At 36.4% G+C, this 23,673-nt stretch overlaps 2 protein-coding genes across 2 annotated transcripts; both read right to left on the bottom strand.

Moving 5' to 3' along the window:
* Nucleotides 1-11,300: 11,300 nt before the first annotated feature.
* Nucleotides 11,301-14,091, bottom strand: LOC149231440 (uncharacterized). Its single transcript, XM_089376299.1, has 3 exons — nucleotides 12,850-14,091; nucleotides 12,034-12,155; nucleotides 11,301-11,758 (listed from the first exon to the last, which is right to left on the bottom strand). Exons 1-3 carry the CDS (start codon nucleotides 13,568-13,570, stop codon nucleotides 11,681-11,683), a joined length of 921 nt encoding a protein of 306 aa, XP_089232425.1. The 5' UTR covers nucleotides 13,571-14,091; the 3' UTR covers nucleotides 11,301-11,680.
* Nucleotides 14,092-16,643: 2,552 nt separating this feature from the next.
* On the bottom strand, nucleotides 16,644-22,183 carry LOC149231439 (uncharacterized). Its single transcript, XM_089381639.1, has 4 exons — nucleotides 20,998-22,183; nucleotides 19,893-20,557; nucleotides 19,311-19,793; nucleotides 16,644-18,926 (listed from the first exon to the last, which is right to left on the bottom strand). The coding sequence occupies exons 1-4, from the start codon at nucleotides 22,181-22,183 to the stop codon at nucleotides 16,644-16,646; spliced, it is 4,617 nt and encodes a 1,538-aa protein (XP_089237765.1).
* Between the last annotated feature and the right edge of the window lie 1,490 nt (nucleotides 22,184-23,673).

Here is a 23,673-nt window from a genome sequence, read left to right as displayed (position 1 = left end):
TTAATAAGTATTATTATACATTTGGATAGAACATCATGCATTAGGACAAGGAGGTAGCGATACTACACTCCTTGACCGCAGTACCAGTAAGACCTACATGCAGGTAATAATAGCATAACAACTATACACGTATGTGAGCTTGAATTTACAAAATTATATTTATCAAATCTAAATTGTACCTTAGATTTTCATAATCTTATTATATGTCCTGGAAAAGTTGTGATAGTAAAGACATATCGACCATGACGACACCATCGGGTAGCATCACCATTGCTAATGTCATCACTGTCATCATCACCATTGCCACCACCGAAACCATCATCAACACCAACTGCTTTAGCACCTGAGCCAACCGTTATAATGCGCTCATTGGAAGCCATCTTGGAAACATTAAAAGGGCATCGAATAGCTAATACCAAGGAAGATAAACTTCACCTTGGGGAAAGAAACCCATAGGAGTCCAAAGGTTTTGATTAGAGACAACTGAAGGAAGATATTTCTTGGGAACTATAAAATATTAAACTCCCACAATTTTCAGAAGGGCGGGCTGGAAAATGTGTTGAAGCATGGCTAGAAGGAATGAAAATATGTTTTGCATTAAGAGAGTATTCTTCTACCTCCGATACGAAGATTTCCATATTTCAGTTAAGGGAAAGTGTCTTGATTTGGTGGTGAAATCTAGAAAAACAGTTACACCTCACAACGGATAATGTTCCCTGGGAGTTATTCGAAGAAAAATTCTGCACTAAGTACTTACAACCTTACTTTCAAGAGCAACAAGTTAGAGCTTTCCATATGTTAGTCCAAGGTAATAAGATATTGGAAGAATATGAGATAAGGCTTATGGAACTTGTGAAATATGTTCCTTACAAAGATACTGACTTACGCCAAGCTGAGTGTTTCATATATGGATTAAATCATCGAATCAGGGCCATGGTTAGAATGTGGAAGCCATCATCAGTAGTTGAGGCAGTTGAATGTGCATGTTATGTAGAGGAGCATCTAGGGATAAAAAGGGAGGTTAGGCCAACAGGACCCCCACAACCAGGATTTCGAAGGAGGAACACCCGAAACTTCTTCAGGGGGAGTAGCTCGAGACCACCTCCTTATGGTAATAAATATAACCCAAGAGTAGTAAGAGCAAGATCTCCCATGATATTTAATACTATAGCTATTGAATCATTATACACTAGTAAGTGGAAATCTCAAGGAACTACTAATAGAGAAAGAAGTGCGAGAGGAATTAGCATAAGAAGACATAGCTCATTTTCTAGAAGCTCGCAATCTGACTTAAGGGGATCATCCCAGGTTAATTGTTAGGGATCTGGAGGATCAAATTTTCAACATGACTTTCCGGAAGCCTCGTCAAATGTAATACATAGAGCAGGAAAAGGGTCATCATCGAATACCCTCATAGAATCCATGCAGTAGTCAACAACAACCAAGTAGAAAATTAATCCAATGTAGTGGAATATTCAAGTACTATTAACAGTATAAAACTAAAAATATTATTTGATATTGCTGCTACTGGTAGTTTCATTTCATCATATGCATTAAATAAATGTGGGTTGGCAACCTGAAAGCAAAACAATTTCAGACAGGTTGAAATGACTTCAGGAGAACTTCATCCATAGATTTAAGTATTGAGGAATGCAAAGTTGATCTAGGGATATGTTCGACTAAGTTAAAAGTATATGTCATAGCCATAGGAACTTACGACCTCGTCACAAGAATGGATTGATTAGAATCTCATCAATCTTGGGTAGACTATTATGGAAAAACAATTCTCTGTATAAATGATGAAGAGAGACGATCCAAATCCAAGGTATTAAGAGGAAGGTATATCTACACTTTATCTAAGCAATGAAAATGAAGTGTTTCTTAATAAAAGGTTGTCAGGTATATGTGGTTCAGGAAATAAGCATGGAGAAAGGACCATCCTTAGAGAAATATCTGGTGTTATCTGAATTTCCAGATTTTTTCCAATAGAATTGAAACATGTTACAGAACCAATCTCTAAAACACCCTACAAAATGATGACTTCTGAACTTCAAGAGTTACAAATCCAGCTGAAGGAAATACTAGATATAGGACACATCGGACCTAGTACCTCGCTTTGGGTGCACTTGTAATTTTGTCAAGAAGAAGGATGGTTCCTTGCGATTATGCATATATTATCGAGATTTAAATCATTCTACAATAAAGAATAATTATCTAATGCCTCAAATTGATGACCTCTTCGACTAAATGAAAGGAGCTTATGTCTTTTCAAATATTGATCTACGGTCATGTTATCATCAATTAAGAATTAAGGAAAGTGATATCTCTAAGAGTGCATTCCGAACATCCTTCAGGAATTATGTGTTCACAGTGGTAGCAATTAGGTTAACTAATGTACCAGCAGTGTTCATGAACCTTATGAATAGCGTTTTCCACAAATATATCGACCGCTTTGTACAAGTATTTTTAAATGATATTCTCATCTACTCCAAAAATGAGAAAGAACATGAAGAAAATTTGTGGATAGTATTACCTTGCCTTAGGGAACACCAGTTATATGGAATTTTTTTTGTTTGAGTTAATCTTCGGAAGATTAACTCAAACAAAAAAATGAACCACAAATTTCTTAAATCTAGTATATGGAAATTTATCCAAGTGTTCATTCTTACAGAAAAAGATTCATTACTTAGGTCATATTATATCTGACTAAGGGATCTCAGTAGATCCTAAGAAATTAAAAACAATCACGGAATGATTGATACCAAAGAATGCACATGAAGTGAGAAGTTTTATGGGTTTAACTGGATATTATCGAAGGTTTGTAGAAGGGTTCTAAAAAATTGCAAAGCATATCAAAACCCTCCAACGTAAAGGAGTTAGGTATGAATGGACTAAGGAATGTCACAAGGCGTTCTATGAAGTTAAAATACGTTGACCAGTGCACCAATCTTATGAGTATGTGATATGAAAAAACATTTTACTTTGTGTACTAATGCATCCAAACAAGGATTAGGTGCAGTATTAGTGCAGGATAGAGGCGTAATAGCATATGCCTCTAGGAAGTTAAAGCCTCATGAAGAACTCTACATCACAATCAATTTATAATTTTCTATTGTAGTGCTAGATTTAAAGATATGGAGACACTATCTAGTAGGGAGAAGCTTTATGCTCAAAAGCGACCACCAAAATTTACAATATTTGTTTACCCAAAGAGACTTGAATGTTAAGCAAAGACAATGGGGTGAATTCTTAAGTGAGTATGATTTTGGAATTTCATACATTAAAGGAAAAGAGAATGTAGTGTCATATGCTCTAAGTAGAATACCACGAATAATTTCCCTCATACCTATCAATGTAGGCTTGAGGAAATGAGTATTGGAACATCTCTTGTGAGACAGTTGGTATTTAAAAGTGAGATATGAGCTTGATAGTTAGGGTCCAAAAGAACCTAAGATTGATGGATACAAACTAGAGGATGATAGATTGTTACGATTCCATGGCAAGATGTATATTCCTGATAGTGAAGATATCTGAAACACCATTCTTAAGGAAGCCCAATGAGCATTTTATTGTGCACATCCTAGTGTAAAGAAAATGTATGCTGATACAAATAAACTCTTCTTTTAGGCAGGCACAAAACGTGATATTGTCCAATTCGTTGCCAAATGTCTCAAATGTCAGCAAGTGAAGGCTGACCATTTTCATCCAACAGGTCTCCTGCAACCTCACGACATTCCTATGACCAAATGGGAAGTAATTTCTATGGATTTTATCGTTGGACTACCTCTTACTCCACAAAGGCATAATTCCATTCTAGTTGTGGTGGATGAATTAATGAAAAGCACCCATTTTATTCCAATAAGCAATACTTATGAAGTTGTCGACGTAGCTCAGGTATTTATAAATGAAATTATTAGATTTCATGGAGGACCTGAGAAGATCATATCAAATAGAGATTCATGATTTACTTCAAGATTCTAGACTTGTACGCAGTCAACCTTAGGACTCAATTCACGCATCAAATAGCAACAACATGAATTGATCTCTCACTCAACATTATTTTACATGCCATTGTAAGCTATATCAATATCAATATGAACTCAATACAACCAACATTAATGCAAAAGCATGCATAAATATTCTGACTCTCAATGATACAAAAACCTCTCACTCAACACATCAAGAAGCCCTAACAACATACACTAATGATCTACCCAATAAAACAAGATTCTTGCCTCAATACAAGACTATACTTCATGGAGTTCACAAATAGTGCATTGGTTCAGACTCAACCATATACTAGACACTCAGCCATAAGCAACACAGATACAAAACTTTGTGTATTGTCTATAATATAAATATATATGTGCCATAACCATTAGCCTCGGGCATTATACCTGCAATAAAAAAACATGTTAGCCACAAATCCTTTGTCCAACATAGGCAGCCACTATTGACCTCTAACACATTGCTCGATCAGACTAGGTTTTGTACCACACAACTACAGGTAAGTGCACACCAACATTCACGTGTTCTAAAAAACTATCCATGCGCATTATTTCTATTATTCATAACACTTTGCAATACAATTTTTTTCAAATAGAATCATCACTCAACATATCATTGCACATTTTTTAACCCTTGCTACATTCACACTAGATTCCACAAGCAATCTCACAAAAGAATGTGCAGAAAGTCTATCTCATTAACCTTTGTCAAAGCACATAGCAATATACTATCATATTTTATTCCATTGCACTATCTAACTCAGGTGAACATAGTGACATCGATCACTCTCTCAACAATGGCCCCATACATACTTTGTTTAGTGCAGAGGTCAACGATCTAGCTGCATTTTCTCTGCATTGAGCCATATTGTCAACATTCTACAACAAAGTATTCTCACTATTAATGAGATACACACTAGTATATGATATGAAATATGATACAAAAGAGGCACACTCTAACTATCGACTCTTCAACTAATACATACTTCATAATCACTCTTTGTCTAACCATCACTATGTCCCACTTAAAAACACTATTCAACACTTCAATTGGATTGATCCATCAATTTAAACCAATACATAGGTCTCTCAAGCTTTGTTCAATTCCTTTCATTATGTAACACAAACTCACCCAAATCACTCTATCATGCTTCCATTAATATTTGAACTCTACTTGCACGAATATTTATCACAAAGAGGCATACAAGATCGATCCAACAATTTTGTGGGTAGATCTATGCTTCAGATTGTAGATACGTTTTGAATTGAGTGCTAGATAATAGACAAGACAAACGTAGGTCTGAGCTGGTGTCAAAACAATGTCACCCTTTATTCACACACTCCTACGACCTCAGATAAATCATATGCATGGGTCACCTATGCCAGAATATAATAAATAAAGAAAAATAAATTAAGAACAATTCCTCAGATTATCGCATCACTTTCAAATCACACACCATATATATCTCAATGGCATGCGCCACAAAATGCGATTTTACCCAGATCGGTCCATATAGAGAGTATTCTTCAATTGCTTAGATCAATCATTAGGGAACTTTCGAGGTCTAAAATAGGCCTCCTAAGGAAATTACAAAATAATACTGGAAATAATAAAATAAGATTAGATTACATCATCAAACTTTAGAGGGAAAAACAAAAAACTATTTTTTCGACTCATATTTTCAAATTATCTCCCTATGGGTTTACTCAAATTTCTAGAGTAAACACTCGTTGGATGCAAAATTTGATTCCTCATCCAAGGAGTACCCATGTTGCATACTTTCGATGGACTTTGCTACATGAAAAATGAGAAATATATGAAAAAATGTGATTGCAATCACATTTTTCATGTATTTCTCATTTTTTGTGTAGTAGGGTCCATCGAAAGAATGCAACATGGGTACTCCTTAGATGACGAATTAAATTTTTCATCCAATGAGTACTTCTGATCGAAATTTGAGTAAAACCTTAGGGAGATAAGTTGAAAATATGAGTTGAAAAACTAGTTTTATTATTTTATTATTTTTTAATCTTTTTACTTTTTTACTCCAAAAATGGTGAATCATCCCCCATGGTTGACATCATCATCTTGAATACTATTGGTTCGTATAAATTTTATTTTGGTTGTACATTTTTCTTAGGAGGTCCATTTTAGACCTCAAAATTCCCCTAATGCACACCCAATTCCACACACATTATCCAATTGGCATGTGAATTGACCAAGTCCTATCAGCCTAAGAAATACCACGAGAAAAAGCTTCTACTTTAATTGATGGTATTCAAGTCAACCTTGAAATGTAACCAACCTCAGACAAAATCAATAATTATTATACAATGTCCATATCATTTTCTTTTGGACCCAATCATTAAATTTCATAAAATATTGAAGACTAAATCAAAATAAATTTGTGACCACATCAAAGTGTACCAACACATTCATTTGTGGACCAAGTAATTAATTTCCATCAACAATTTTTGGGCCAATTCAAACAAGCATCAAATTCCAGTAGCAAACAGGTGGTTCAGTAACAAATTCTAGTGATTTTTACTCAAAGTTTTTGTTTTCTCCACCTATAGGCATCATCGCTAGGATGACACTGTCTCCCAAAGATGAACATTGCAGGGACAACATGAGCACCCAATGAGGATGTTGCAATCATCGCTTTTTTCTAGTTGGCATCCCAACAAAGATGTCCTAATCTTGAGGAAAATCATAGTTGCTCTGCCTAGAACTCTGCCACACTTATACATCTCTTTTCCAGACACCTCCAAAGTTAATCCAACCTCTACATACTCCTGCAAATCACCAAGAGTGAGATAGGACCATGATCCAAGTTGACATCAAGGCCAACAAACCAACCATAATGCCAACCGCCCAACATTATTTCCATCTTCCTGAATTCTATGTTATACTCTTGCACACTCTGCCCTTGTCTCTGCCTAAAGTTATGTCACTGCATCCACTAATCCTCTACATAATTGTAAGGGTAGATTTGAGACTTTATGAGTTTTTTTAAATCCTCCCACTTAGTTACCAAGGGATCCTCTTCAAGCCTCAAGATTTTCATGTGAATTTCCCACTAGGTCATGGCATGGCATTCAAATTTCAAATAGGAGAAATAGATTTTTTATTCTTCTCCTATGTGATGAATGCTAAAATAAACCTCTAACTATTACAACTAGTGATTTAATTTCAAAGTGTAAATCTCACTTTGATATGGCTTGATGTTGACCCTCACTTGGAGGGCCCGTGAGTGTTCATGGAACTTGAATTAGGTTTCTCTTTTTTGGGTTATCTCTTAGACTCCTTTGGTTCTTCTCAATACCCCTATTTTCCTTGTGATCTAATCTTTGAGCTAAAACCTTTATCTTCTTGGATTCCAAGCTTGTTTTCCATGGCTTCTATAAGGAGGCTCATATTACAATTAATATCTGTGACTTGATGTTTTATCCTTGTGAATCTTTCCTTTGCCATATCTCAAGGGTTATTAATAGATTCGTTGACCTTGGCGAGGGTTTTATGATTTTCCACTTAAATCAATATGGATCCCCTATAACTCCCTATAATATACCCAAAGAAACATGCTCTAATATCAATATGATCCAAAAATTTCTGTGGATATTCATCGATATTTCTACTATAAATTCATCAATATGATGACAAATAATATAATGATCCAATCCATATCATGAAATTATGGTAAATGATTGGTGGTGAGCTCATAACGTTGAAGGTGGCAAGGAGAGGGAATGACATTAGGATAAGGTATGAAGTATCATGGTATAAAGGGATAATGATATTAGTTGTATCATGTAATTATTCAAATTAGAATCATATGAAATGCAAAATCTCATAGTCATTGTTTATAGTTTCCCATAGTTTCAATAAACTAAAGAGAAATGAAATTGTTTTTACTTTGTCACCTAAGTAATAACTTGGATTGGCACTCATAAAGTCATCTATGCTAGAATTTGAGCTGAATGTAAACATTGAAGAGAGGAATGAAACCTAAGAACCAATTTATTATACCAAAGGAAGCTAAAATTATATTGCTAAGAAAGATCAATTATTATGTTAATTGTTGGCACTGGATCTAGTACAAACAAACTTGTGCTACTGAAGAGGACCAATTAGATGGCTAAAGTAGGAGGCTAGGAGTTGCTTGGGTACCTATAGACTTTGAATCTAAAGTTGGTTTCCATCAAAACAAATTCAAGCTATGAAATCAATTGCAAAAGGCATGTTACAAAACATCAAGGAACCACTATAAGGATTTAGTACTTGTTGAACTAATATGAGGGTGTGATCATCTACACTACACAAATTTTGAATGTTGGAGTGCTCATCTTCTCTTAGTCACAAGAACATAATAGAGTCGTGTACTTGATATTTATTTGGTCATATAAAGTCTTCATGTGGAAAATTCAAATTTAAATTCTCTAAAAACCTTCAAGCTTGGCTTATTAAGAAGGATGACCTAATGACTAATGTTAGTCATGAAATCTACAAGCCTCTGAAAATTTATAAAACTAAAAGAAAAATGGAAAATAAGAGACATCTAATTAATTCTCTAACTTTAGGTTACAAGAAGAAAGTGAATTGCTTGATCTAATTTGAAGCTTCCAATTTTTGCAACACAAGATTAGGAAAAGGAATGTTGAGTTGTGACTACTAAAAGAAATGGAATGTGAGGCAAATAGTAAGGCAAGAAGATCTTGCAATTATTGAAAGGCCTAAAAGAATTACTTATTGTGAATTTCTCCTTCCATAGACCTAGTTTTCAAGAAAAATTCATGTTCAATTGTGCTTGAGCGTTGGTTTTCACTATTGAACAATAATTTTATATTTATTATTTTTTTTTCTTATATATTTTCTCTCTTTATTTTTTATTTTATTTTTACCAAGAAAGAAATAAATTAAACTGGAGTGGAATTAGATTTTGGATCCTTCCTACTTACTACTCCATCTCTTATTACTACAATAAATTTTCAATAAATTCCTCTCTGGTCTCAAGTCGTTGATATAATCTTATTCTATGGCCACTGGCCAAGAAAAAAATCCCTTCCCCATCAATAGTTTTGATTTTATGGAACTTTTGTCAAAGATAATATCATTTTCATAATGTCCTAACCAATAAGTAGTGAGCTTCTTTTTTAAATTATTAAATTTGTGATAAAAAGGAGAGCCCAATTTCCTTGTTTGAATAAAATCTTATAGAGAAATTTGTCATGCCACTTAATTTTCCACTGCTAGATAAGAATAGTCCACTAAATGGTGTTCTACCACATCTCATACAATTCATTAATTTCGGCTATCGTTAGTTGCTAAGCATTGGAGATATTCACACCTAGCTAAACTAAAGTTCTAAAACTCTTCACTTGAAATTCAAAAGGCATAAGAATTTCTTTTCCATAGACCAACTCATAAGATGTGAACCTAGTTGTATTCCTCCATGTAGTCCTATGGGCCTGAAGTGCCTCAAGGAGTAAATTTTCTCAATCCTTATGGTGCAGTTGAACAATCTTAGTCAATATGGCTTCAAAGACCTTGTTGGTGGATTCCACTTGCCCATTGACTTGTGGATGGTATAGAGAGGGTTTTTGGTGCTTAATTTGACACTACTAAGTGATTGATTGTACAATTTTTGATGTGAATTGCACTTATTGATTTGTAACAATTTCTCTAGAAACACAAAAACAAGTGAAGAAATACTCAAATAGAAAATTTGCAATGCCTTTTTTAGTGGCATAAAAAATAGCTTTAGCTTCTACCCATTATGTAACATAATTCATACAAGAAAAAATATACCTTCTCTTCTTTGATGAGGGAGTAATTAGCCCTATAAAATATAAAGCCCATTTTTTAAAAGGATGAATGAGTACGTATGGTTGTAAGGACATTTCTTTGAATTCCTAAGTCGGACGTTTCTTTTAGTTATTTCAACTTCGAAAGTAATTTTTGACATCTCCAAAAAGAGTAGTCCAATAATACTCCAAATGAAGGACTTTGTAAGTAGTTCTTTTGTCAACAAAGTATCATTCACATGGTTCATCACGACAAGATTTCGATTAAGGTATCTTTTAAGGATTTACTATTTTTCCTATATATAGTATTGTAGGCGACTATTCTAGTTTGAAAATTCATACATATAAAATGTAGGCGAATATTCAATAAAAAAACATGTAATTTACTATTAAAATCGGAAATTTTTTGGTGAATTACCCTCCAATCCATGAATAAGAGGCATTGATTTTGATGATCCTTTGGTTCTCTCTAGATGAAAGATATTATGACAATCTTCCTATAGCCATGTAGTTAACCACATCTATGAAACAAGAAGAGTTAGTAGATATAGAAAACAAATGTTCATCAAAAAAACTTTAATCTACAAGAATGGTGGCAAAATCATAGTCTTATATTGTTTAAAAACAATATATTTTTACATGCATAAATAGATTCAACACCATAAAACACCTTACTCAGATTATACAAATTTCACAAAACAAACCTGAAATTCTAACAAACCCCTACTTAAGACAAAAGGACAAGATTAACTGAAAAACATGTCAAAAATAACAAAACTTAAATTTAAAATACCATGGGCATCTATATTTTTAACGAACTTCTGCATTGAATCGGTAGCTCCATTAGTTATCTGTGGAGTGGCATTGTTGAATTTTCTTCTACAAATTTTACTCAACCAAACTTCAATATTCAGTGCCAATGAATAATTTTCATTATCGAGGTAAAGTTTCACCATAATACATTTGAAGATATTTGAAACCCACATGAGGCCATCTTTGAGATGCTTCCCCATACATAAGGACAGAAGCATTCCTTGTACGTTTTTCTGTCTCCATTTCATTCTTCTTGTTGCGAGTTATGTTCTTGTAAATCTGCTTTTTTATAAGTGACCAAACTTGTACTCTGTAGGTACTAAACTCTACAACTTAAGACAGATGAAGATGCTGAACAGGTCCAAAAGGGTACATCCCCCTTCCATTTACTTATTGTTTGCTTTCCCTACTTCTTTGATGGCTTCACAAGAGAATCTCAAGGTTATTGTTTGCTTTCCCTATTTCTTTGATGGCTTCACAAGAGAATCTCAGAATTACCTTGGATGCAATGTACAATATCCAGATACAACGTCCAAAAAAGGTGCATGTATGCTGGCATTGGCGATCCCTTCTATATATATATAATTATTATCTCTATTACATTTGGAAATCTCCTGTTCATATCCGGAATAGATTATGGCCAAACTTCTCCTCAATAGATACTAAGCCCTACAACTTAGGACAGACGAAGAGGCTAACCAGGTCGAAAAGGGTATTTTCCTCTTGCATTTTTTTATCCTTTGCTTTTCTTTTTCCTTTGATGGCTTCAAAAGAGAATCAGCTTGGATGTAATGCTCAAATGGATACGCAATGCCTGAAATATCCCAAGACATGTATGTTGGCATTGGAAATCTCTACTTCCTGCTATGTATATACACCTCTTGCTTATTATCTCTATCACTTTTGGAATTCTCCTGTTCATATCCGGAGTAGATTAAGCTAGTTTGCTTGCTGAAGTGTGCAAATGTAAGTCAGAAGAGACATTACTGGCTCTTTTCAGCTAAAGTCATCAGTAATAAACAATTAGAACAAGAATTTCCAGACTCAAATTTGTTTCATCCGACAGAATAGCCCTTATTTCGCATTTTCCTCGAAGTTGATAAGGAGAAGGCACTAGCATTTTGTCCAATGCTCTGCAAATCACAAGAACATACCTTGTCAGAAAAGAGCATCCAATTTCTGAGAGAATATCTTCAGTTTTTCTAACATAATATGTTTACTGTAAGAATACTAGCTAAAAATAACGAGCATGAGAATTCCCGTATTAAGGATCACTGAATCTCTAGTAGCAGAAAAAATCTTACTGTCTTTAGCCTAGTCCCTAGTTTAATCTCTGGCCCTACTTATTTGGACATCACCAAAATGTGAATTTGAGGAATTAAAGCAATGCCGGGTAGGAGAGGCTTACACTGGCCGGTGCTGATTCATTATTTGAGACAGGACTTGTGAAATTGTGCATAAACAATTGACTTGCTTGTCCTGATTTTGGTGATAAATTTTGCAGGGTACCGGTGCCTTGTGAAAACATACCTGAAAAGCAACCAGGGATGCAAATATAAGCTTCTCCCACTGATCCAATTCATCAGGCTGACATAACAGAAGTAAAAATAATTCTTCCAAAATTTCAATCCTTATAGCAAAATTTACCTAAAGATTTCGGTAGAATTGCAAAATCCTATTTCAACACTGATCGAATTCATCGGGCCGACATAACAGAAGTAAAAATAGGTCTTCCAAAATTTCAATCCTTATAGCGAAATTTACCTAAAGATTTCGGTAGAATTGCAAAATTCTATTTCAAGCTATGACACTAGAGACTAAGCTTTGGTGAATATGCCTAACAGAGAGTGAAATCAGCAACTTTTCATGGAAACTACTCTAACAATTATTCCAAAACCATAGTAGGAACATGGGTGCATAATAAGCATGGAGTTATGTTTGGTCACTGAGCTTTGCCAGCACAAAACCTTAAAATCAATTTGCCAGAGTGGAAAAAAGAAAATGGAGAATCACATTTTACATTCAGAATAAATGATGAAACAAAACCAACATGCAGAACTCTATGATCCTTGCAATGACATCAATCTAAGGATACACTGCCTGTGGGCTAGAGTTTCTTTTCTTTTAGATTAAGAACAATATAGAGTCGTGATCCTCTAAGCAATAAAGGTTTTTAGCTTTAAGTTCAAAGGAGACAATTGTGAAGCAAAAGAGCAGTGACTACCTTGAGTTATCATAATAACACCGAAGGAAAGAGTAACAAACAGGGCCCAAAAGCTTGTTTTTTCTGAAGAAGGCTTTGCAAACTTGCGGTTTCTTGCTGACTTCATTCTTTCTAGCCTTGCTTTCCTTCGCAAAGATGAATCAGAAATACTATTCATATACCTTTCCCTGGAAGCATCCCTGGCTCTTCTGGGAGGCCTTGGAGGTTTTTTCCAACTGGACTTCAGGTTACTGTTTACATTCCCATCCTTTGCCTTCTCCGAACATCCAGAAAGGGTATCCATGCCTTTTGCAAGACCCATATCTTCAGACTGGTTTGTAACCGCAGTAACAGTGGACTCCTCCACTGTATTGTGATGAGATATAAAACCCAACTTAGCATTTCTCTCCTGGACAGCTCCACATTGAATTATATTGTTCCCTGCATTGTCATCTTCTGATGCATTAACTATTAATGTTAAGCTTAACCAGCTTAACCTATACCTTATTTTTCCAAAAAACTTTTTGATCAACTCTAGGAATGGAGGAGCCTCTTCTTCAGTGACTGTAATTCCTCTTTCTAAGTCATACCCATTTGCTCTTCCTGATTTTAAGACAAGCCCATCTATATCTAAATACGCAATGGGTATATTAGCATTCTTTTGAACAGTAGCACTCAAATTCAGGGGCATAATGCACGCTTGTTTTAATTGGTTGCAGCTCCCCAGCCCATCCATTTGCATCACAGTAGTAAGCCTAAAGGGTACCCAAACTTCTTAAACTAAAGCAAAACCGCCATTCCTATCAATTGACAGCAACATAATCTCCAAATTCAGCAAAGGGGCATGAAACTTCCCACTAGATGACAGTCTTGAATGAAACCCAATGCCCAAAAGAACAGGCAAAACTCATGTGGAGACCCAGCTTCCCTACTGCAGGTTGGTACCCAAATGTCAAATAGTTCTAGAGAATTAGCCTGAGATAGCCATTATCATTACACCTTCCTTAATTAACAGGCTTTGCTGACTCCTGTACCTACTCAGAATTAGACTGAGAAAGCCATTATCATTACACCTTCCTTAGTTAACAGGCTTTGCTGACTCCTGTACCTACTCAGAATTAGCCTGAGATAGCCATTATCATTACACCTTCCTTAATTAACAGGCTTTGATGACTCCTGTACCTACTCACAAATTTTGAGCTTGATAAGCCCAATAACTTCAATAAGATTTGAATGCTGAAAACCAAAGTCTCATAACTATACACAATTCAAGTATTCTCTGAGCTTAGCCAGTGGAATGGAACACCTACAATGTGGATAGTGTTCTGGTTTTCCTCATATATAACGACAGCTGAGCATAATCACCTGACGTATTGCAGCGTTTAAGCATGCTTGTTTTGACTTATTTCCAGGAATTTTTTATTACAAATCTGTCCGTTCCCTAACTCGTTCGGCCTGGCAGGCCTGCATGTTCTGTATCGAAAAAAATATGTTTGGCATTAGTGTTGCGATATCGACGTCTCAACCGGCGTCGATTATATTAATTAAAAGATTTGTCTAACGAGTCCATAGTTTTAGAAAACAACAGTGGAAATTTTAGTATGATTTTGGTAAAAATTTTAATTGAAATTGTGAGAAATTTAATTACAGTGATTAAGTTTTATAATTTTAGATATTTTAGAAAGTAGATTATATTAATTAAAAGAGTAGTTTAATAAGATCATAATTTTATTTGGAAAATAGTAAAAATTTTAGTATGCTTTTGGAAAAAATTTGACGAAAATTTTGGAAAATAAAATTTTGGAAAATCTAATTATAAAAATTAAATTTTATAATTTTAGATGTCTTAAAATTGATGCTAATAGATCCATTTTTATTATAAGAAATTATTTAAACACTTTTATAATCAAATTAAAAAAAAAAAAATTCTAACTAAAAATAAATTTCTTTGACAATTGTAGAGCCATGCATGCTAACCGCTTTGTACTTGAGATGAACCATTATTTATGCCAGGCTTGTATGTAGCGGAAGGCAATCAATAGAAAATTCAGCGATTCCACGAACAATAAAATGCATATGTGTATTTTTTTTGGCTGGAATTCACACAAAAGATTGGGTGATATTTTGTATTTTTGTTTTTTTAAATGGTTAAAATGTATATATTTATATATTTATATATGATTTTATATTTATAAATTAAGTAAATCATTTTTTTTTTTTTCCAAAGGTGGAAAAATCTATCAAACTCAGTTTGTCAAACCAACAGTGAGGACAGCCATCTCTGCCTGCTATCCGCAAATGTCAGTTGACACATCACTGTTATCAAGGAAAACCACGCCACCTGAAATAACCTGCTGGTGGTCCGTAAGGGAGCAGGCTTTCACTCCTGCCAGATGCCTCTGGGTCTTGGGCCGTTAACCTGTTTCCTTACGTCCGAGGAAGACGAGCTCTTAGCCAAGTAGAAGCAGTTTTAGGGCATACTCTAGGCCCAAGTAAATCATTTACCTTCGCTATTATATTTATTAATTTATATTTTTAGATTTATTTTTATTTAATAAATAAATAAATATAAATTATTATTATTATTATTTTTATTTATTTAAATAAATGAATATAAATTATTATTTTTATATATTTATATATTTATTTAATAAATAAATAATTTAGTATTACTTTATTTATATATTTATTTAGTTATCTCACACCTAATTTAACTAAATTTATATATATTTATTTATTTTTGATTTTTTATTTATATAATTATATATTTATTTAATAAATAAATAATTTATTATTTTATTTATATATCTATATATTTAGTTATCTCCCACCTACTATAACTAAACTTATAGATTTATATATGATTTTATATTTATAAATTAAGTAAATAATTTACCTTTGCCATTATATTTATTAATTTATATATTTTTTTTTTTTGACGTTAACGGTTATGGTTTTATTTAAGGCGGCAAACAGCCTGCCGCTGGCTTTACAATTCAGCTGGAGGAGTTCATAGCTACATATTTTTGTTCATGTCTGAAGGAGAGAGTTCCTCTCTGTTCTGTCAAACTCACACTCAAAACAGTGATTTGCACCACGGCGGAACAGTACAGAAGCATAGATTGAATTGATTGTAGAAGCACCGCTTGAATGAAAGAGATGCCCAGCTGTGACTGCTGAAGCGATTGAGGTCAGCTGATATCTTTAGACCTTCCCTGTACCAGTATACAAAGGAAATCAATCCTAAGAGGATCCTCGGTTTCTTTGGAGGAAATACAGGTGATTTGAGCATCTTAAGAGCACCGAGCCGCGGTTTTTGAAGGCGGAGGAAGCTTACTGGATTTCTTCCTTATGTCAACGGAATCCACCACAGCAAGCGCACTTTGAGGAAGATCATTCAACTGCTTCGACGCTTATATGAACTTCTTCTCAGCAAATCATTCCGAAGGAGCTTCTAGGGTTGCTTTTCCTTGTCTGTAAGCCCCGGCAAAGGGTCCATTGCCCAGGTCCTTATTCCAACATTATTAAAGCACAGAAAGGCACCATTGACAATGAAATGCAGATAGAGAAGGGGAACACTCTTGCCTGACTCTCCTGTTGCCCTTAGGGTGAGAGATATGGACCCAGATTATTTTCCTCATTGCCATTTTCATACATAGCGAACTACCTCTTTTGCAAGATGAGAAGGGTATCTGAACTGAAGTCAAGGCTTCTTACAGTTTTGAAGCTAACCTGAGGGAAGGACCAAGGATGCAGAGGAGGACAGAGCATCGAAAACCAATGGATCCAATACAGCAGAACGATCTGCTAAAACCTTAAGGAATAGGACTGTAGGATTCCCTTAAATTAACCACCAGAGTTCTTCGATTGCAGCGTGAGCCAAGATTGGCCTCCAAGTCTGCTTGAGAGTTGAGCCCTCTTAAAATGTGAAAGAAGGAGATTTTCCTGAACTTGGGCAACAGGAGATGAATTTTTTGGATAACAGTGGCTAAATGGATCTGTTGAGGAGAATTATGAGAGATCATTGCCTGGATGACGAGCCTTGAGTCTCCAAATACACAGAGAGAGAGGATGTTTTGATTGATTGCTAGATTCAGTCCTTGCCACAATGCCAGGGCCTCTGCTCTATTATTGGTTTCGGTGCCCAGGCCCCAATGGAATCTCAATTCGGTTGCCCCTCCCGGGTTCAAGAGAACCCCACCACTGCCTGCCTCCCCAGGGTTTCCCTTAGAAGCCCCATCAAAGAACAAACAATATTCGTCTAAGGTTGATCTCCATTTTATAAACTCCTGTTCCTCCAGTCTGATCTCCCAGTTGGCATGGATAGGAGCAGATGGGGTGGATCTATCGTTCAGGTTCGGAACCAGTTCTTGGATCCAATGCTCCTCTTCTTTGACCAACTTCAATTCATTTCTAGGGATAGTATTGGCCTCCAAAGCCTCGCCTAGTAGAGCTTTGATTTTAGAAATTACCCGTGTAGGATTGCAGCTTTCTCCTCTAAAAGTCCTGTTATTTCTTTCCAGCCAAAGCTTCCAGCATATAAACTTAGGGATCCACATCCAGCTTATTTTGAGAAAACTTTTTCTATTAAGGCTAAAGGGAGATTGATTGACCCAGGTTCGGAATAGATTGGATATACTTTCTGGAAGAACGAAGTTTACATGATTTAACCTCAGAACTCCCCTCCATACTACCTGAGCAAAAGGGCAGAGCAGCAACAAATGATTGACATTTTCTTCAGCAGCCAAACAAAGGGGACATCTGGAGGGACCTTCCATCCCTCTTCTTCTCAAATTGTCTCTGGTGAGGATGCTGTTGTGCGCTACAGTCCAACAAAAAAAGTCAATTTTGGGGAGAGAGGGGAAATCCCAAATACATTTCCAAATAGCTGGATTAGGAGGAGCATAAGGGACAGCCAGAATTCTTTTGTAACCTTCGGCAGCTGTGTAAGAGCCTGAGAGGGAGCCCCAGCCTCTTTTGTCTTTAGAGTTGGCTTTTGAGGGGGATTTGCCTTGAAGCATGTCCAACAGAAGTGAAGCTTCCTCCTGCATCATTTGAGGAATCTCTCCTAGATTCCAACAATCCCAGAGCCTATCAGGATCGTTCTTCCAGGTGGAAATGTCCCACAAGGTATGCAAATTGGAGGACTGGAGCCAAGCTCTGATATTTGCTAGCCCCTCAACTTGATTCAAAGGCTGGTCTCCCAGAATTGAATCATCCCAAATATTAATTTTTCTGCCATTACCTGGGATCCAGTAATGCTGCTGGCTGAAATGCTCCGTGGCTTGTCTGCAAAGGTTGAAGATTGGAGATCCTTTTAAAGTTCTTGGAGGCTTATCCAGACATCTTAGACGTTGTCCTTGGTAGTACTTCTTCCAGATGACTCTTTTGCTCCAACTAGATTTACCGGAGACTATATTCCACAAGATCTTGGTTCCCAAAGCGAGGTTTTGAGCAGCCAAGTTACGAAGATGGAGGCCGCCTTCCAGAAGAGGTTTCTTGATGGTTTCCCAATTCACTAAATGAATCCTTCTGTCATTGTTGTTCCCACCTTCCCAAAGAAATCTTCTCAACAAACTGTCCATTTTGCTGAGAAAGGATTTGGGGGCGAGAAGAACTGTGTTTTGGTAAAGCGGCATACTTATCAGGACTGACTTCATCAATATGACTTTCCCTGCGTTATTCAGCCATGAGGCACCCCAAGCTTGGATTCTGTTCTTTAACTTATCGAGCAGCGGCATCCAATGAGCCAGATTGGGTTTGGTTTTGAAGATTGGGATCCCGAGATATTTAAAAGCCTCCCAATTACGAATTCCATCCATTTCTAACAGCCTTGCAATGTCAGACAGCTCCTTTGTTGTGCAGTTCCAGCCATAGATTGAACATTTTCGGTAATTAATTTTGCTTCTTGAGATCGATTTGTAAATGTCCAGTTCCTTCTTGAAGGATCTGGCAGAGATTAGACTGGCTCCTCCTAGCAGCAAAGTGTCATCTGCAAACTGTGCATGGTTGATATCCTTTACCCTCTGAGTCGTTCTAAGGCCTGGAAGAATTTGAGTCTGTTGATTGTGATCAAGCTGGAAACTGAGGACCGATGCCTGAATAGCATAAAGGAGAGGGGACAGGGGACAGCCTTGTCTGAGGCCTCTAGAGGCTTGGAAGAAGTCAGTTGAGCGCCCATTGACCAGGGGAGCGATCCATGGGGAGGTAATACAGGCTTTCACCCAGTTTATGAAGCCGTCAGAGAAGCCTAGATTCTTCATTACATTGATCAAAAAATCATGTCTAACCCTATCGAAAGCATTAGCCAGGTCGAGCTTTATAACCATACCTTTCTCTTTTCTTTGACGACTTGAATGGACAGCTTCTTGAACCAGCACAATGTTATCCAAAATCTTTCTTCCTTTTATGAATCCACCTTGATTTTCAGGGATGATGGCTGGCAAAATATTCTTTAACCTGTTGGCTATTATTTTGGAGACCAGTTTGTAGCTAGAGTTGCATAATGATATGGGCCTGAATCTGCTAAAGTCGGCAGCGCCTTTCTCCTTTGGAATCAAAGCTAGGAATGCCGAATTGATGCCGCCACCCAGCTTTGCACAATTCTGGGATTTCTTGACCATTCTCAGTAAATCTTTTTTGATTGTCGACCAGCAGGCCAAGTAGAACCTGACAGTGAACCCATCAGGACCTGGGGCTTTATCAGGCTCCATAGAGTCCAGTATATGCTTTATTTCATCCACGCTGATCGGAGCAGTCAGCATGACGTTGTCCGAATCCTTAACGCTCTTGGGAATTAAATCCATTGGATAGATCTGGGGCTCTATAGGATTTTCTTCAGGAGCCGAGTAAAGATCTTTGAAGAAAGAATAAGCTGCTCTCTTAATGCCATCAAAGTCCTTTATAACTGTATTTTGGTATTGAATCTCAGAAACTGTTTTGAAGTGCTTTCTGGCTTCGGCTTGCTTGTGAAAGAAACTAGTGTTCCTATCTCCGGATTTTAACCATAAATTTCTAGATTTCTGTCTCCAGAATTCTTCCTCCTCCCTGCTGGATTTATGAACCTTTTTTTGCAGCTCGACTTCTTTTCGAAGGAGATTTTGAGTTACAGGACTCTTCTCCATTGCTGTTTGATGGGCAGCAAGGGTGTTGAGAGATTCTTTTCTTTTGGCAGTAGGAGTTTCTAGTCTCTTGGCCCACTCCTTAAGACTTCTTTTTAAAACTCTTATTTTCTCTTCCCACACATAGAAAGGGGAACCATGGACAGGTCTATTCCAGGCATCCGAAACTACATCTTGAAATCCTTCTTGCTGAATCCACAGAGGGCTGAACCTGAATGGAATGGGGCCTAAATTGCCATCCAGTGAAAGCTCAAGGAGGATGGGCTTGTGATCAGAAATGAGATTTGGGAGAATTTTAGTAGTAGCCATTAGACCGCAAGTCAGGAAGGATGAGTGGACAAGGAATCTGTCCAAACGGGCAGCTATATGATTTGGGGCTAATCTTTTGTTGGACCAGGTGAATCTGCCTGAAGTGGGTTTTATATCCTCCAGGTCCCAGCCCAATATAATGTCTTCAACCCATTCTCTAGCGGGGTCCCTCACAATGGATCCTCCCTTTTTCTCGTCAAGAGCCAGGGTGACATTCAGATCCCCTGCTATGATTATATTTCCTGGATTTTGTTCTGAAAGAAATGATTGAAGCGAGTTCCAACAAAAATTTTTCTCCCCTGGCAAAAAGGGAGCATATAAATTAAACATACTTACTTGTTGTCCTGAATCTTTGTGAAGGAGCTGAGTGAAAAGCCAGTGGGGACTGCTTTTTTCTTGGATGAGATCGTAAATGGAGCTATTCCAGAAGGTGGCTATTCCACCAGAAGCTCCTCTTGCGCTTACCGCTCTTCCTTGACCTTTTTGCCAAAATACTTTACTAGATTGGAGGAGGAGGGGTTCCTCCAGCTTAGTCTCCTGAATGAGAAGGATTTCAGGCGAATATATTCTCACTATATCTCTGACGGCTTCCTCTTTCGACCTGCTGCCTAATCCTCTACAGTTCCAGGAGACGTATTTCATTATTTACTGATTTGGGGGATTGAGGCTCCTTTTGGAGCCTTGTTGCTCTTACGCCCAGATCTCGTATTCATCATTCCTTTGAGGGTTTTTTGCGAACCTTGGAGGACATCTAAATAAATTTTTTCCTCTCGCTGTTTCTTCTTGGATTTCCGGCCCCTTGTCGATTTCATAGGAGTGACTTGCGAGTTATCTGTTTCAGAGTCTCTCTCCTCCGAGTCCTCCTCATATTCAAATGCGAGGCTAATATGCTCTTCATTTCCTTCTTTCCCCTGCTGACCATCATCAATTGGAGGAACCGATGATTCGCCTTCAATATCTTTCACTTGCTTCGACTTATTTCCCGTTTCCTCTTGTGTCTCCATGGTCTCCACCTGTTTCCCTGAGGAGGAGCCATCTTTGAAGTTAGCATTGGTCTTTGGATTAGATTGAGGTTTCCCCAATGATGCAGAGGGTTTCTGGCCCGGTGGCTTTGGGACCGCCTTTCCTTTTTTAATTTCTTTCCATCCTTCCTCTTCAACCGTGATCCCTGCTGAAGCTTTTGGGCAATCACGTTGGAAATGTCCATGCTCGTGACAGGTTCGACATTTGAACGGCAGCTGCTCATAGTCCAGCTTCTGATAATGCTGCCATTCTCCTACTGAGAGCTTGACCGCTTCGGGCAGACCGGCTTCCAGATCGACCTCCACGCAGATTCTGGCGCATGTATATTGGCCCTTATGATCAGCTTTATCAATGAAACGACCTAGCCCATTTCCGATCTTCTGCAGGGATTGGTAGCTCCAGCAGTGTATCGGAAGGTTGGGAAGACGAACCCAGACCGGCGCCTCCTTAGGGACATCAACGGAGGGGTCGAAGTCGGGGCTCCATTTATTCAGGTACAGACCTTGATTACCCATAAAATACGGCCCGTTTCTGAACACCAAATCCCGGTCTTCTTTGGTTGTAAACTCGAAAATGAAGTAGCCTCGTCCCACAGCGTAGCAGATCACATTATTTTTTAGCTGGGGTCTCCAGTTCCTCTGAATCCATTCGTCCGTGATTTTTGTGGATGGCCAGCGGCCCATAAACTGTCCTACTAGTCCTCTGTCAGCTAGAGCCAGGGCGATTTTGATCGTTTGTTCCTCTGGGAGATCAATCTCAGGTATCTCTTCCAGTTTCTTGATAAACTTTGGCGCCTCTGTAGCTTTGCGTTTCTTCCCTTGCTGTTTTAATAGACTACTGAACGCTTCTGTTGATGAGACTGGAGGGTTGGGAGCGGCCTCCCCGCCCCCTGGACCACTCATGGCAGCGTCAATCGCAGGCCTGTGGCTCTGTTGCGGCTTCAGAGCTGCGCGCGGCTAGGTTAAGAGCTCCCGGTTATTTATATTTTTAAATTTATCTTTATTTAATAAATAAATAAATATAAATTATTATTATTTATATTTTTATTTATTTAAATAAATAAATATAAATTATTATATTTTTTATATATTTATATATTTATTTAATAAATAAATAATTTATTATTACTTTATTTATATATTTTTATATATTTATTTAGTTATCTCACTCCTAATTTAACTAAATTTATATATATTTATTTAATTTTGATTTATTTATTATTATATTATAATTTTATCATTGATATATTTATTTATTTCTTACCTATTATAACTAAATTTGACCTTGCTCCTTAGTCAACCTTTGGCCAGGTAACCGTTGGTGTCTCTGCTCTAGCTATTTAAACAGGCTAAGCTGGATCTGTTCTTCAACTTGTCCTGACGATGAACCACACTGGTTGGTTCGAAACGCGTCGACAAAAGATTGGTTATGTGATTTTGCGGAAGATTATCTAAACAATGGTTAAAATGTGTTTGAGAAAATAATTTGGGCAAAATCACATTTTAATCATAATTTAAATAATGGTTAAAATGTGTAAAGAAATTTAATGTTGTAATAAATTTTAAAAAGTTTAAATTATTTAAATTATAAAATTTAAATTTAATATTTTTATAAGATTTTAAATTAAATTAATTAGAAAATATTATTTAATATATGTAGTAATAATATATAATTTAGTGGGTTTGGAGTATGTTTTAAAATTGTTTTTATTTGGTTAAGAGTTGTTTTTTTGGACATGGGGAAATAGGTTAATGGTTTAAGATTCAGAGATATGAATGAAAGTCTACTCTCTTACGGACCACTAATGGGTTATTCCAGTGGGGCGATTTTCCTTGAATAAAAATGATGAGTCAACCTCCTTTCGTGGATAGCAACCAAAACTGCTGGTTTAACGACTAAATTATGATAAATTTTCCTACTTTATAAAAATAATATATAATTTATTTTCAAAATTTTAAAAACCTAAAACTTCACTGCTAAAAGAGTTCTTTTATGGGTCAAATTTATCTAAATATTTATCCTTTAAAAAACAAAAAAAAATTAACTAATTACAAAGAAGGAATGCAATTCCATGAATAATAATCAATGCTAATTGTTACCCGCAAAATTTTTTTAATGAATTTTAACGAATAATATTTATCTTTGCAATTAATTAATCACCCCATTATAATAAATTCCCCTCCTCCTTGATATAATATATTATTTGTGTAAAATAATGTTAGAAGATACATGTGTGAACGTGGTCAGTTACATTAATTAAGATCAAATGCAATACGTGTTTATAAATGGAAACCGTTTGCATTGGGAAAAACAAAATGCTTTATATAAGGCTTGCATGTAGGTGAAGGCAAATTGTCACCAAACGAACATTCTAGATGTCTCTTTATTCAAT

This window comes from Pinus tabuliformis, chromosome J (genome assembly GCF_031772625.1).
Source record: "Pinus tabuliformis cultivar Carrire ecotype Pingquan chromosome J, CPIR1, whole genome shotgun sequence".
Lineage (NCBI taxonomy): Eukaryota > Viridiplantae > Streptophyta > Pinopsida > Pinales > Pinaceae > Pinus > Pinus tabuliformis.
The sequence above is the reverse complement of the archived record's forward strand: the minus strand, read 5'-3'. Positions and strand labels throughout refer to the sequence as shown.